The sequence below is a fragment of the Branchiostoma belcheri genome, unplaced genomic scaffold (genome assembly GCF_001625305.1).
Source record: "Branchiostoma belcheri isolate BF01 breed outbred unplaced genomic scaffold, Haploidv18h27 scaffold1, whole genome shotgun sequence".
Taxonomy (NCBI): domain Eukaryota; kingdom Metazoa; phylum Chordata; class Leptocardii; order Amphioxiformes; family Branchiostomatidae; genus Branchiostoma; species Branchiostoma belcheri.
The window spans coordinates 9,833,056-9,848,903 of NW_017802379.1; the positions used below are offsets into that span (position 1 = coordinate 9,833,056).

General features: G+C 38.4%; 2 protein-coding genes across 2 annotated transcripts in view; one reads left to right on the forward strand and one right to left on the reverse strand.

The window, feature by feature from the left end:
* The window catches only part of LOC109479240 (transcription factor SPT20 homolog), a 7,316-nt gene extending 5,735 nt beyond the window's left edge, over positions 1 to 1,581 (reverse strand). The window contains 1 exon segment of the mRNA XM_019781213.1: positions 1,198 to 1,581. Within this exon segment, the coding sequence (XP_019636772.1) occupies positions 1,198 to 1,273 (76 nt within the window). The 5' untranslated portion in view covers positions 1,274 to 1,581.
* LOC109477479 (rabankyrin-5-like) overlaps positions 1 to 9,050 on the forward strand; it is a 43,025-nt gene extending 33,975 nt beyond the window's left edge. Inside the window, exons 17-23 of the mRNA XM_019778796.1 lie at positions 2,562 to 2,762; positions 3,559 to 3,735; positions 4,857 to 5,004; positions 5,747 to 5,837; positions 6,723 to 6,994; positions 7,814 to 7,904; positions 8,706 to 9,050. Of these exons, the coding sequence (XP_019634355.1) occupies positions 2,562 to 2,762; positions 3,559 to 3,735; positions 4,857 to 5,004; positions 5,747 to 5,837; positions 6,723 to 6,994; positions 7,814 to 7,904; positions 8,706 to 8,841 (1,116 nt within the window). The 3' untranslated portion in view covers positions 8,842 to 9,050. The remainder of the gene's footprint in view (positions 1 to 2,561; positions 2,763 to 3,558; positions 3,736 to 4,856; positions 5,005 to 5,746; positions 5,838 to 6,722; positions 6,995 to 7,813; positions 7,905 to 8,705) is intronic.
* Positions 9,051 to 15,848: the final 6,798 nt, after the last annotated feature.

The window sequence follows — 15,848 nt, forward strand, 5'->3', positions numbered from 1 at the left end:
GGCCTCCTGGTGTATGACCTTGGTACTGCAGCAGAACTTCCGGTTTTTGTATCTTTGGTCCTGAACATGCTATGGTCTTGAATTTTTGGTGACAGATAGCTTTTCCTGTCAGGAATAAGTGGTGTGGGTTTGGTCCCCCTAGCAGCTTGTTCAGGAACTGCAGGGGACTTTCGGGCGAAATCTTTGAAAGCCAATAAGTCCAGATAGGAACAGCTATATTTTCATCATTTTTGGTGTGTAGGTATCTGACAGAGAGATGTACATAATTAACTGCAAATTATGCAAATGAGGACTTTATTTGCATAATTAATGAGGAAATTCTATAATTACAGTGTTTTACATTATAGAACTTTCATACATGTAATGTATGTAACCTATGGCAGATGGAACATCAACAGATACTAATTATGCAAATGATGACCTAATTTGCATAATTAATGCAAAAAATCTATGATTTCTCAATGGTGAATGATGGGAATATCATACTTGGGACATCTTTAAGTTAATCAAAAGTTAACATCACGATGCATATATTATGTTAATGCAGAGGTTATTTGCGTAATTAAAGAAGAAATTTACATTTACATATCAAGCCCATATTTCATGGAGGTATGAGATCTCGGAACTCTTGTTTAAAATGAATTGTCATTCTGATAGTTTTGTTTTGAGAATATTCCCATTTAAATAGAAATCCTTTTTAAAGATACAATTTGAAGACCATACAACCATGCATTATGTTTAGACTGTAAACTGGCCAACATACATGTACAGCCAGGGCTCGAAATACTGGCTGCATGTGCACTTTAGTACACCCAAAATTGGATCGATCGGTGCACCCAATTTTTTTTCTGTGGGTGCACCCAAATATTTTTGTAGGTATTTTTGTACACATGAAAATGTATACATGTGTAATAGTATGCAGGATATTCCTGGCATCTAAGTGTCAGAAAAATATTAATCTTTGTTGTAGTACTTGTTTAATATTTTGAAGTTAGCTCCCATTTCAGATTCAAGCTCAGAATAGGAGCAGTAAGATCTGTAATTAGGTTTTGTTTTATTTTGTGCTCCCAAACAAAATTTTGTGCACCTAATTTTTTAGGTTGAGTGCACCAGTGCACCTATCCCCAAAAATGAATTTCAAGCCCCGCAATATACCTGCAGGTACAAAGTATACATGTATTAGACATGTTGACTTACCTTGGCTTTCAGCATATAAAACCCCACACATCAGAACCGTAAAGAAGAGTATGGCTGAACTTTTCACGTCGGCCATGATTTACAACCTGGCACTTTAAAAAACTGCCAGAAACGAAGATCCTACTAAATAATGCAAATTTCAAGAATCAAACTCTATAAGGCTTCAATCAGAGTACAGTATTATCGGTGTGATGTCCTTTCCAGCCAACTCACTACAGACCACACCACTGTAATGTGTAAATAGTACAACAGGATATGTACACTAGCAGAGGAGGGATGGGCTTGTTTTAATGTATAATCACGGCAGTGCAAAGGTCATTCCACGTTGCAGGATGTTGTGCCTCACAACGCTGACGTTTCGTCAACGTCAGTTGTTTACAGTTTTAAACAACGTCATTTGTTTACTCTCGACAACAACGGGATAAATTCCTATACTACTGTGTTTACACGTACTTTGAACACACCTTTTCAAGTATGTTTTTCTTTTAATTACGTCATAGATACCATGTAAATAGAATCTTTGAGTGACAGTGATTTGGAGAATTTCATACATTGTAGCAATTGTGGAAGACAGTTAGTGCATAGTCATTAAGTCAATGTAACAATTGAAAAATCTCATTGCCATTTTAGCAGCAGGCTTGCAATTATCTCATATGTCTGTGAAGTATTTTTATGTGTGAATTGCTTGTTTTATTCATCATGATTGTACATTTCTCACTGATTCTGTCTTTTATGACATTTTCCCCCTCGCTCTTAGTCTCTACCAGTCTAACTACGCTGGCTATATATAGGAGAATATTTGCCGGGGGAGTTTGACTGCCTTGTAGATTTGACTGGGCCACGCAGGCCTTCGGAGGGAAAGAAACTACCTCCCCGCGGCCGGACTCCCTGTTTGCCCATTTTATTCTCTTTTTTGCCGAATTCTATTATCCGTATTCCCGTAGAAAGGCCTGGTGGAGGCTACCTTGCTCCCACAACGCAACAGACAGCTGTATAGTACATGTAGTAAATTGAAGACAGGAAATGGGATAACCTTTTTTTTGGACCTTTGACCTTACTTCCTGTCAGTGTCCCCCAGATGCCTGGCATCTGGCAATAGTCTGGAACCACAAGCAAACCTACAAACAGATGCAACTGTTTCAATCTGGTTCGAAATCACTTCCACCCCCTCCCCTTGTGATTTATATTGATTGGTGCCTCCTATGCCTTAACCCTCAGGATGCTGAAGGCCACACCCCGATCCACATGGCCATCATTAGCTTATTATATATATATAATAACTGTTTTAAACTGGTTCAAAATCACTTGCACCCCCTCCCCTTGTGGTTTATATTGACTGGTGCCTCCTCTGCCTTAACCCTCAGGATGCTGAAGGCCACGCCCCGATCCATGTGGCCATCATTAACCAGAGTCCTGCCATCATCTCCCTGCTGCTGGCTCATCCTAACGTGGACCTCACCGTCAAGGACAAACATGGCCGCTCACCGTTTGCCACCGCCATGTCCTGTAAGAACAACAAGGCAGCGCAGGCGATACTGGATAGAGAACCTACAGCTGCAGAACAGGTAGGACTGTATCTGTGTATGTAACTAAGGCCGCACCAATTTAATTTGTTGGTTCTCTGATTTTTTCAGAAAAAATATGAAGCGTCATGCTACATCATAACTTAACTAGAGAAGTAACATTTGCAAAGCAAATGCATAATGTTTACCTTCCGACATGGTCTGTTCTGTTAATTCTTACTCAATTACATTCATATATATGGTCAGCCAGGAGTATAAATCCCTCCTACTATAAAATTGCAACATTATGTAACCCAACACCAGTCACCATGGTGACAGACGTCAACAAATCATGTCATTGGTCAGATCATAGGTCACTGTTTGGAGAAGAAGAAGAGGAAGAAACTGAGCAAAAACAAGTAAGGCCACACCAAGTAAATTTTATGGATGACGTCCTTTGGAGACCCTAAATCTAATGCGAGAGGGCGAAAAAAAAACAAGAAGGGCCCTAAAAAACAAGAGGCCTAGATCAGAAAAATACTAAGAGACGACAAATGTTAGGACACAAATTGAATGAGGTGACACAGTGTAACATGATAGAAGTCTTTCATTCATCATCAAAACAGCAATAAATCAGCTGGAACAGCAGTTGTCGTCCTGTCCTGTTTTCACGTTACGGGTTTCACGTCAATCTGACGATTTGCAGCACTGTCGTGACTCTTTGGTCATAGTTACAGGAAGCGGAATTTCTTGTTTTTTTTCTAGGAACAGGTCAAAATCAATGCGCGCGCGGACGTCATCCATAAAATTTACTTGGTGTGGCCTAAACATAAAAAGTCTCTACTTTCATCCCTCTCAGGTTGACAACAAGGGCAGAAACTTCCTGCACATCGCTATCCAGAACTCAGACATCGAGAGTGTGCTGTTCCTCATCAGCGTCCACGCCAACGTTAACTCCAAGGTACAGGACGCCTCACAGATGTCTCCTCTGCACCTGGCTGTACAGGCTGGGGCTGAGATCATCGTCAGGAACTTGGTGAGTCTATTGTAAATTTGTTTACTCTTGTGGTGATTTTATTTTGAGATAGAAGGAAAGACTTTTTGCAGTATTCAAGAGATACATGTACATTCAAAATGCAAATTTGTGGTGTCATAAATTACCTGTTAAGGAATCACAGCAAAACTTCTTGCACAGTTAGTGCTGCAGCCTTTCGCAGTCTCTTTTTCTCTGCTGCAGCTTCTCCCATTCTCTTGTCTGCATCCACAACACCATGTTTGACTATTCAAGCTATTATAATCAGGGCTCGAAATACTTGGTGCATATACATGCACCAAATATTTTTCTGTGGGTGCATCAGTTTACCCAAATATTTTCATAGGTTTACGTATTGTAAAGATGTTAAATGTATCGTAGTTTACAGCATATTATTAAATATCTATGGGTCAATAGAATAATTAAATCATTATTTACATTTATTCAGAAATGAAACATAATTAGTTTTTGCTGACATTCTACTAATATTGTGCACCAAAAAAAAATTTTGTGCACCCAATTTTTTGGATTGGGTGCACCAGAGCACCTACATTGTATTCCCAAAAATGAATTTCGACCCTTGATAATAATAATTTATGTACAGTGTATTGCCAATAAACACATTTTCAGGATATACTGTCATCGTGATTTGGATGACATTTCAATCCTAGCCTAGAATGTAACCAGTAACTAGTGCTACATACATTTGTACCTAAACCCACATTAAGGTTCAGGTCCGGATCCAAGTCCAGAGGTTTAGGTTCAGTTCCGGACTTGTAAGTCTGGACCTAAACCCATGGCATATACAAAATTGCATGTTGGCAACCTTGCAATGTTGTTTGGGCAAAACTTTGGCCACATAACATGGAGGCCGACAGTTTACGATGCCCGATGGCAATGTTTTCTTCATTTTGCAGCAAAGATTTTGAAATCTACGGAAGGTTTTAGGTGGTTTAGAAAGAAAAGGGGTATGTGAAATGGTCTTTTTGGTAATAAGTCTGGACTCGGTTCTTGACTTTTAGGTTTTTTTGGACTTGAACCTAAACATTTTTACAAGTCCGGATCCAAGTCCGGTGAACCGTTACGCAGCCCTAAAAGTAACCCAAGTGTTTGCTCCTGTCTAGCTGTTGGCAGGTGCCAATGTGAATGATGTGAACAGTCAGAAACAGTCAGCCCTGCACATCGCAGCCAGTCTGGACCAGTCAGGCATCTGTAGCGTACTCCTGCAGAACGGCGTGGACTTCGACGGGCAGGACGACAGTCTCAACAATGGTACATTTTGTTTGTTTGTTTGTTTGAACCTTTATTACCTCTATGTACTGAGGTATTGTTTTGGGTGTGTCTACAATGTATTTGTGTGTTTGCATGCGTGCTCAGACAGCTGAGTGACAGCATGTTTGTGGTGGGGGGAATTACTTAACCACAGACCAGAAAAGGTCAGACACAGGATGTTAGGTCCTAGAAGCTGGCCAGGAGCCAGGAGGAAGCGTGGGATTTGTTGGCCAGATCAAACTTGATTCAAAGTGAGAAAATACATCTATTAGAAAGGTGGACACTCAGAGAAATTCACAAACTTTAAAGCTCTACTATTTCAGGGAGGTACATTAGGCCACATCAATTTAATTTGTTGTTTCTCTGATGTTTTTCAGAAAAAATATGAAGCGACAGGGCAAAAAAAAAACAGGCCTAGGCACCCCATGATAGCCATAAATGAACCATGAAGTGAACATACCAGGCTAGTTTATAATTAAAACAATAGATTTTGAACTTTGTTACATTGAAAAACTTTAAGAACTAGGAAGAAAAGGACTTTCTTCATCCGTTGGGACCAAAATATGTCTTTCATTGAGCATTTTGCAGTTGATTTAGAAAATTTTTTGTTTTTGCAAATCAGAAAAAAATGGACAGGGCGATCCAAAAAGCAACAAATTAAATTGGTGTGGCCTTACCTGACTGTATGGAACCTCCAAGGTCTTGTGATACAAATATTCTTCTATTCTTTGTCTGTCTGCAGCTCTCCATATTGCTGTACATCAAGGTCACCTGAACACAGCCAGAACCCTGCTGACTGAGTCACAGATTAATGCAGAGGCTGTCAACTTAAGGTGGGCAAATTTAGATGTACCAAAGATGAAAAAAAAAGTATGACAATCAGATCGTTGGAACTCTTAAATAACAGAAATATGCTGGATTTGTAAACTTGTTGCCTGTCTTATGATAGGAATTTTCCCTTAATATAAGTTTCTTTGGCAAATATGAAACAGGTAAACTGATTTTATCTTAAATTTTTAAGATATTGTCCCTTGTATCCAAATTAGATTACTAAAATGCACACACTCCTTGTTCTGCAAATCTTCAAATGTTTGCAGTGGTTTTGTTTTCCTGTGACCTCTAAATGTTCATAACACTGCAAATAGTTACACAGTTCCAATGAAACTAAACAAATTTACAATACTGTATATTATTTACCACAATATTTAGTAATCCATGACTTGTTTATACCTATCTTTTTTTTCAAATAATATTTATCTTTATTTCAAAAGCAAAGAAAAACAGAGGACATGTTCAGATGCAAGGAATTACAAAAGTAAATACCCAGAGACATTTTGCAAACAATACATGTACATCAGTCTAACAATTTACCATACAGTGGACCCCATTTCAACATATGTTTATCCATTTTCCCACAGTTTTGTGCTGTCACATATTCTAATTTGTGATAGCATTTAACATAGCCTATAAATCCGTTAATCGTGACAAACTTGTGCTGTCCTTGTATATATAAAGTTTCAATATTACATGTAGTAACAATATATTAAGGACAATAGGATGATTAACTGAAATGCCTAATATGATAATTCTGGGTGTAAGCTTGACTTCTGTATCAATATGTTGTCTTATCCAAGCTTCTACATACCCCAGAAATGTGCCTTCTACATACCCCAGAGTGGTACAATGGCAAAAAGGTGTTTATACCTGTCTTTTCCCAGAGGACAGAACCCCCTGCATGTCCTGGCCCAGTACAGTAAAGACAACGCGGCGTCCATCTTCGACCTGTTCCACTCGTCCATGCCGGAGTACCCGCTGGACGCGCCCGACGCGGAGGGGAACACGGCGCTCATGCTGGCGTACATGAACGGGAACGGCGGGCTGTGTCGCTCTATCGTCAGGGCCGGCGCCAAACTGGGCATCATGAACAAACATGGTGTCTCCATCTTCAACGCACCTGTGGCTACCAAACAGCTGCTGTATAGAATATTGGGTGAGTAGAAGTTCCTAGCTTAACTACATGACATTGTACACTTCTAGAAGGCCTTCCACTAGTCTAATTCCGCGTAGTGATGCATACCTAAACCCAATTTTAGGTTCAGGTCCAGATTCAAGTCCAGAGGTTTAGGTTCAGTTCTGGACACCTACATGTAAACCCATGGCATATACAAAATTGCATGTTGGCAACCTTGCAATGTTGTCTGGGACTCTGGGTGAAACTTTGACCACATAACATGGAGGCCAGTACTTGACGATGCCCAATGGCAATGTTTCCTTTGTTTTGCAGCAAAGATTTTGAAATCTACGGAAGGTTTTAGGTGGTTTAGAAAGAAAAGGGGTATGTGAAATGGTCTTTTTTGGTAATAAGTCCGGACTCGGTTCTTGACTTTTAGGTTTTTTTGGACTTAAACCTAAACATTATTACAAGTCCGGATCCAAGTCTTATTGTGCATAGCACTTCGGCAGAAAGAATGACATGATCCCATCTATAGTTTTTATGTATACTGAAGGAAAACATATTGTTTTTGCTCAGTTTCTTCCTCTTCTTCTTCTCCAAACAGTGACCTACTAGTATGACCTGACCAATGACATGATTTGTTGACGTCTGTCACCATGGTGACTGCTGTTGGGTTACATAATGTTGCAATTTTATGGTCTGCTCTGCTCCTGTCACCATATACTAGTTAAAATTAAATGTTGTATTATCGGAAAAGATACCATCGGCAACAGGCAAATTCTGATGCCACATTAACAATATTTTGTCATAGCAAATTTGTTTTAAGTGTTGTTTTTCTGTATTTATACATTACAGACATGTTGTCAAAAGAGCCCCCATGGTGCGAGAGCCAAAACTGCATGGAGTGTATGGCCAAGTTTGGGGTAGCAACAAGGAAACACCATTGGTGAGTGTTCCAACTCTTTTAGTTTTATCTTGTCACATCCAATATTGACTTACATGACATTGTATGTCTACTTGTCAAATTGTAGTTTTGATAATCTGTTATGCAAACAAAAGAGATTTTAAGATTCCTTAAGCCGGTGTCACACTCTTCAAGACCTTTGGCCGAATTTATTGATCACCTGAAGGTTGCCAAATTTCAAAATCACCAGAAAGTCTAGCATAATTTTAGCCCTAAAATTAGCCTATCACACTGGACACAGCTTGGTGATCTGTGAACATCTCTAAAAATCCTGCAGTAATCGAGAGGACAGTGGCTTTATTACTTCTAAGAATGTCCTTTTAAATTTGTTGGCAAGCTATTTTCTTGCTGATGGTAATTTGTCTAGTCCTAGCAGTAACGTTTTTGAGGAAAAACAAAAATTTACCGTGATTGTATCATTTTTTGATTGTGTGTCCTAAGTATATTAATGTACGTAATGCACTATACACTAGACTATCAGATTCTTTCCCAGCATTCACCACAATGAACTTGGAAAGAAAATTTAAATACATATTGACTTGTGACAACCCCTACATGTACTTGCTATACATAGGGATATATATCAAAGACTGTATGGATATTAGAAACTCCTCCAACGATTGTATAAGTTGATACCTATCTCATACTAGCCACCCACTTTTGTATTAGATTAGCCTTATGAAGCCTTATGACTGTATGTTGTACTTACTTAGGTTAGTAGATGCCATACTTTGTACACTGTACAATTGTTGCGTCATGTTTTTTTTTCTTTAATATCTCCAGTCGACATTGCGGACGTATCCTGTGTGGAAAGTGTTCGTCCAAGATGATACCTATCATCAAATACGAGCAGCCCAAACCCATCAGAGTGTGTGACCTCTGCTTTGAAGTTCTGTCCATGGGAGCCATGTCACCATAGAGGCAGAAGACTTCGGAACAAAGGAATTCTATAGTCTATTGTGTTAGGTCCTCGACAGCTGCATGGATTGCAGTGGCAACATTCTATTCTATACTTAATCCACCAACATTCATAATTAGGCCACAGCAAGTAATTTTCATGGCGCATTAATTTTTGCCTGACTTTGGAAAAAAAAACAAGAAATTTTGTTGCCTTCTGACAGTGGTCACCATGCCAAAAATGGGCAAAGATGTCTGTTGCCATGCCGGAAGGTGGATGGCAGAAAACTATAAAGAGAGGAGACAAGAAAAGGCTCTGATTTAATGTTTTGTTTCTTTGGCTGTGTATGTGTGATGTTCCCACTGAATCCAAACCATTTGTACAATGATTGAGTCAAAATTTTAAAATGTAGGAACCTTGTTTTTTCGGCCCGCCTTGTTTTTTTTTCACCCGCTCGCATCAGAGTGTGATTCTGAGGATGTCATCCATAAAATTTGCTTGCTGTGGCCTTAGATATTGACCAAACACTTGTGAGATGTATGTTGGACATTAGTTGGAATTGCAATGGTGAAATGTTGATAATGATCAACATGAAAAGCGAGACTCAAACTTATTGCTGTTCCAGGAAAATCCACCAGGGGGCACCTTTGTACAACAGACTGTATACACAGCATTTGAATATTGCATGAATCTAGACATTGACACAGACTGCTTTCTTGTGACTGTGCAGTAAGCTACCTTACATGTAGTGCTGTTTTGGGAAAATCCACTAGGGGGCATCTTTTGTGAAACAGACTGTATACATAGCCTTTGAAGGCATGAATCTAGACATTGACACAGACTGCTTTCTTGTGACTGTCGAGTAAGCTGCTTTACATGTAGTGCTGTTCCAGGGAAATCCACTAGGGGGCATCTTTTGTGAAACAGACTGTATACATGTACATGTACATGTATGTACACAGCCTTTGAAGGCATGAATCTAGACATTGACACAGACTGCTTCCTTGTGACTGTTGAGTAAGCTACTTTACATGTAGTGCTGTTCCAGGGAAATCCACTAGGGGGCATCTTTTGTGAAACAGACTGTATACATGTACATGTACATGTATGTACACAGCCTTTGAAGGCATGAATCTAGACATTGACACAGACTGCTTCCTTGTGACTTGAGTAAGCTACTTTACATGTAGTGCTGTTCTAGGGAAATCCACTAGGGGGCATCTTATGTCAAACAGACTGTATCCACAGCCTTTCTAGGCATGAATCTAGACATTGACAAAGACTGCTTTCTTGTGACTGTTGAGTAAGCTACTTTACATGTAGTGCTGTTCTGGGGAAATCCACTAGGGGGCATCTTTTGTGAAACAGACTGTATACATGTACATGTACATGTATGTACACAGCCTTTGAAGGCATTGACACAGACTGCTTTCTTGTGACTGTGGAGTAACTTCTTGTTCACCATTGGTGAAATGACTTGTGTGGTGTTTTTACTGTGCAACTGTAAATCTAGGGATTCAACTTGACGTGTAAATTGCTCTTGTCTCTGCAAATTCTTGCCAGTGGTTGAAACTGTACTCATGCAAGCCAAGCCATCATTTAAACCCCCTGTCAATATTATGGAATGTATCCTTTTCAAAAAGCGTTCTTCTAAGATTATATCTAGAATATCTTATAAAGGAATTCTCTGTCATAAAGTTTGGAAGTTGTCTTTCTTCAGATCATATTAATCCTGCCCTAACATTCAAAAATTCCTCTTCTAGTTTTCTACAGGAGTATTACAATAACTAAAATTGTGACAATTATGGTATAAGCTGTCAGTATATCGTTCAAAGACATTCAGATAGTACCTTTAGTATGTATATTATTGAATATATATGGAGCTAATTGTGTCAATCTTAAATGATTGTGCTGTTATGTAAAATGTTGACTGAGTAATGTACAAAAAATGAACTAACTGCTAGGAAAGGTGTGTTTTGTACTGGCAAAGATACCCAAATGTACATGTATGCCAATTAAACAGGTGCCTATATATCTGTGAAGTAATGGATGATAATTATGCAATACTACAAATATAAGTTGATTCATAGTTTGAACTGCGCATGTGCAGGGTCGAAGGTGAAGACCTCTAAGCCCACACCAATTTAATTTGTTGGTTCTCGGATTTTTTCAGAAAAAATATGAAGCAACAGGGCGAAAAAAATAAATAAATAAAAACAGGTCTAGGCATCCTCTTATAGCCCCAAATGCGATGACAGGAGCCAGGAAGTCAACTAAAACGGCTGGGTTAATCTTGACAATGAATTAACAATGAATTTTGAGATTTTAATCAAACCACTGCATTGATAGATGGAAGAACTATAACAACTAGGCAGAAAAGAACTTTCCTCAACTGTTGGGGGCAAAATATGAGCATATTTGAGTTGATTCAGAACCAGAATTTCTTTTTTTTTTAGAAAAAAAATAAAGAGGTGAATCCAAGAACCAACAACTGAAATTGGTGTGGCCTAACAGTTCTTGTCTAGACACATTTTGTTTATGTCTCTGGAGCCTTCAATTTTGGCATGTTACCCACAATGCACCATGCTGCACATGCACAGTGCAAACCCCTTGAACCAGCTTATATCAAGCCATAACTTCAAATGTACCAGGCTTTAGTTAGAGTTAGTGTAGGTACTAAAGGGCTTGTGTGAATGTATTTTGCTGAGACAGCTTGAAGAGTTATCCTATTGTGATGCCATTTTTTGTAAGAAAAGTCATTGCATTGAAGACACATACATCTAGAGATGTTCATCAATAGAAGAATGTCCTGCCAAGAAATAGATAATAGAATTTGTATATTTTGCATTTATGTTAATAGATACGTTTTGCATTTTACATTTGTGGCATGCCAACATGGAATGTATATGTATTTCGTTTGGTGTTTCTTTTGCATTTGTCAGTTTGGTGTAATATAGTTTATCATGGGAACAACACTAGTACTTTGTGGTTTGATCCGACATACATGTATTGTAATTCATCATTGTACATGTAAATTATTAGATGAACAAATCCAAACATGCAAAAGTAAATGCATCATGTTTACCTTCACATAGTGTAGCCTAACAAACTACTGCACTTAAACACATACATATACATGGTGACCAGCCCCTTCAATTTTGTGTTGCTGCATAATGTAACCAAAACCACAGGGTGTCTGCTACAGCACCAGTTACCATGGTGACAGACATCTGGGCTAGGTCATTGAAGTTATGTGTTTGGAGAAGAAGAAAAAACAGAGCAAAAACAATATGTTTTCCTTCTTCAAAGGTAAACATAAAAAGAGCGGACGAAAACATCATCATTGAAAATGTGGAAAATTGCCTGTAAACATTTTTTAACCCAAAAAGGGTTTGTAAACTTTGTGCACACATGCTTGCATTATTGTAGTTACTATTGCCCCAATAGTTACCTAAACTGCCCTCTCTGCTTCCTTGTAACTTCAGATCTAGAACAGAGGTTTTGTATGCTCTGCAGCCTAGGCAATTACCAAAATATAGCCAAAATAGAGCAAACAAGAGCTTTCAATGATTTTTGTAGCTTAGTGTGACAGAAACAAGGAAAAATGAAGTGGCTAATTTTTTTCTCAGTTTTAAGCATGTTTTTTAATTCCTTATTTTTTATTTCAGGGTATTAGTTCAAATTAATGATTATTGTACCAGTGGTGCTTTGTATGCTTATGTTATGTTGGTATGTATTTGTACATATACAGTTGGTTCATTGTGTTTATTAATCAATTTTTTCTTTTCTTGGCATGTTAGCGTAATTTATACTAGGATAGCTTAATCAAGAAATGTCAGAAGTTTTTGTTAACTAGTCCTTGCAAAAAGATTGTAATAATTGCTTGCCCATTTTCAAGCAAGACAAAAGAAAACATAGGATCAGTCATGTCTGTGATCTGACCGTCATTTCAGATTTTACCATGCAGGTGGAAAGACAAAATTGTATACTGTTACTGTACAACCATGACCATATTCACAAATAGACCAACCCTGACTGACTGTCCATCTCAATTAGTAGGTCAACCAATGAGAAGCCAGCAAGTAGTGGTTCAACCAATGAGAGCATGGCTGCATTGATGGGTCTTCAGGATTGGTCTATTCATCATCATGATGTTATACATACCTTTTGTTCCATAAACTGCTTCTATCTGATGACATCTTTTGCAAATTTTCCTCCATTTACACGAATTTCCTGCAACCACTAGAATTTTTATCCAGCAGTGGAAGGGTTAAACTTTTTGTGTATAACTCATAGCCTGGGTACCATCCGGATTTTCGCTCCGCAACGCTTGAAAAAATCATGATTTTTTTCGAGCGTTGCGTAACGAAAATCCAGATGGTACCCAGGCTATATAACTCATACTTGAGAGAGCGAAATGTACATGTATTCTATGATGTTACGACAAAATGTATTAGGTTAAAACTTTCAATACCTGACACAAATGGTGACAAAAAAAGTGTACTGCTGTGCTATTGTATCATCTTTGCCTGTCCAGGTTAGGGGAACATTCCAGTGGCTAGGGGACAGTTAGTAATCTAGTCCAGTGTTAGAGACTTGAAACAAAGCAATGTATAGAACAATCCAGCAAAGATAATATTAATAAACCAGTTCACAGGTGGAACTTCTCTTGTACAGTGTGATGTGTTATAATATGCCATGTATGTGACGTCACATAATGTGACGTATTACTAATAATGCAGGGGTAGTATAATACATCTAAGGCCATGTTGATTTGATTATATGGATGACATCCTCCGGGAGCCCCAAAACTGATGCGCGCGTGCGAATAAAAAAAAAGTTTTGCAAAAAAAAAGTTACTTTTCATTATGAAATCTACGTGGTCATGGGGGTTGAGCAAATGGCACAGAATATTGTTTGGCGAATAATCTAGTCTTCAAGTTCATTTCTATACAATTTCGTCCTTTTTCGTTTGATTTTGGCATTCTACGACATTGGTATAGTTTTTATTAATTTTTTTTGTAACTTATGGTATATTTCTACTCATTTTGCAACTGTTTTGTACGATTTACAGTATGGTTGAAAACTTTTTTTTTTGGAAACGGCCGAAAATTCATGCGCGCGCGGATGTCATCCATATAATCAAATCAACATGGCCTAATTGCAAAAAAAAAAACATCTCCGACGTTCAATGGCTTATTTTTCAAGCGAAATGTGTTTGTATATGTACAACATCCTAATTAAGAAATTACACATGGTGCGTAGATTTGACTTCGACTCATTCTCCCACTCCAAAAAAAGTACCCCGTGGCAGTACGACTAAAATTGCTCTGCTGTCGAATCTGCTTTGACTTTGACGCAACCAAAAATATAGCGACATATGGCAGTTATCTCTACATTTTAATGTGTCGTTTTTTGCCGAAATGCTTCAATCCCCGATTGTCTGACAAATTTCAAACTTTGAGTGCAAATTTGTAAAAACTGTTACCGCCATAGATTATAAAAATTGACCAATGAGCTCCAAGTAGCGACTTTGTGACGTAATGTCTTTTAAGGTACGTCATAAAACAAAAAGACGCGGGTGACGTCATCAGCTCTTGTTTCGCTCGGAGCGCATTCCGTTCGTAACTTTTGATAGCGACGGACCGTCTTTCCGTTTTTGGAGACAGGTGGGTTCATTTTTTTTATTCTTAGTGCATTGTTACAGGTAGAAATCGGTCAAGGCCATGATATTTCTCTATCGCACATAGGCTGCGTAATATTTTAAGCCAGTAAGGTTGGATAAATTTCATTGTAAGCTCGCAATTCTATCAGAAATGGTTTCTGACACTTTTTAGTACGCATTTGCTGCTACCTTCAACTTTAAGCTTATTAATTCGTCTATACCCTGGAGCAAACAGAAACAGTGCAAGACTGTACCATATATACAAGGCCGTCTTAAATCATCATGATGCCCATGCAAGAACTGCCCTGTTTCAAAATTATTGATCAGTTTAGTTGACAAATAAAGTAAAAGGGTAAATTTGACAGTTGAAAGAGAGTGCAAAAACTCCGCGGTGTGACCAAGCGTGTTCTAGAACTGTGCCGAACGTTTGGAAGCTTCAGCGGCGTGGTTCGTAATAGACCGTTATCAATGGTTACATTCTAGAACAACTTTCGTTGAAGAGATTCACTTGCCACGTATACTGTAATTCCTGATTTTTTCACTGCACTGTTATATTCACTGTTTTCACTGTCTCTCCTGTATCGTGAACTTATCATTACAGCTAATGAGTAATTCCTGGACTTTCTTTTTACTGCACCTGTCGCCACTGTGAATATTTAGTTCTAGATCTGTGAACATGTCCGTTTTTCTCAGACTGTGAACTTTTGCTACTGTGAACATAAAGTGAATTACAGTAGTTATATCTATACGTGGCAAGTGAATCTCTTCAACGAAAGTTGTTCTAGAATGTAACCATTGATAACGGTCTCGAACCACCGCTAGTTACTAGAGAGAGTTACAAAAGAGTACAGGTCCTTATCAGTGCGAGTGGTTTAAACCTTACAGTCCGGTTTTACGCAGCTTGTACTTACATGTACAAAACTGGTATGTTACGCCTAAAGGAGATTTACTGGTTATGCCAAACAAACTAAAGTCAGCTATGACAATGCAGCTGAGGATCACATTTGAAAAACTAAAGGAAAGCTGCATTCAACAATTGATCAATATTTGTGTCCGAATTCTAAGAAATTACAGGGAACAAGATGTGCTTTGTATTATCGTATTCAACTTTACTTAGGGACAACATATAACTTTCAAAGCATAACATACTACATGTGTAAGCGTAGAAGGTCTGGGAAAAGGCAAAAGAAAGTTGCAGAAAAAGTTGACTGAAAGTACATGTAGTAGTAAAACACTAACACACATAGGCCCCCACATGCATATATATACATATATATATATATATATATATATATATATATATAGAGAGAGAGAGAGAGAGAGAGAGAGAGAGAGAGAGAGAGAGAGAGAGAGAGAGAGTAGT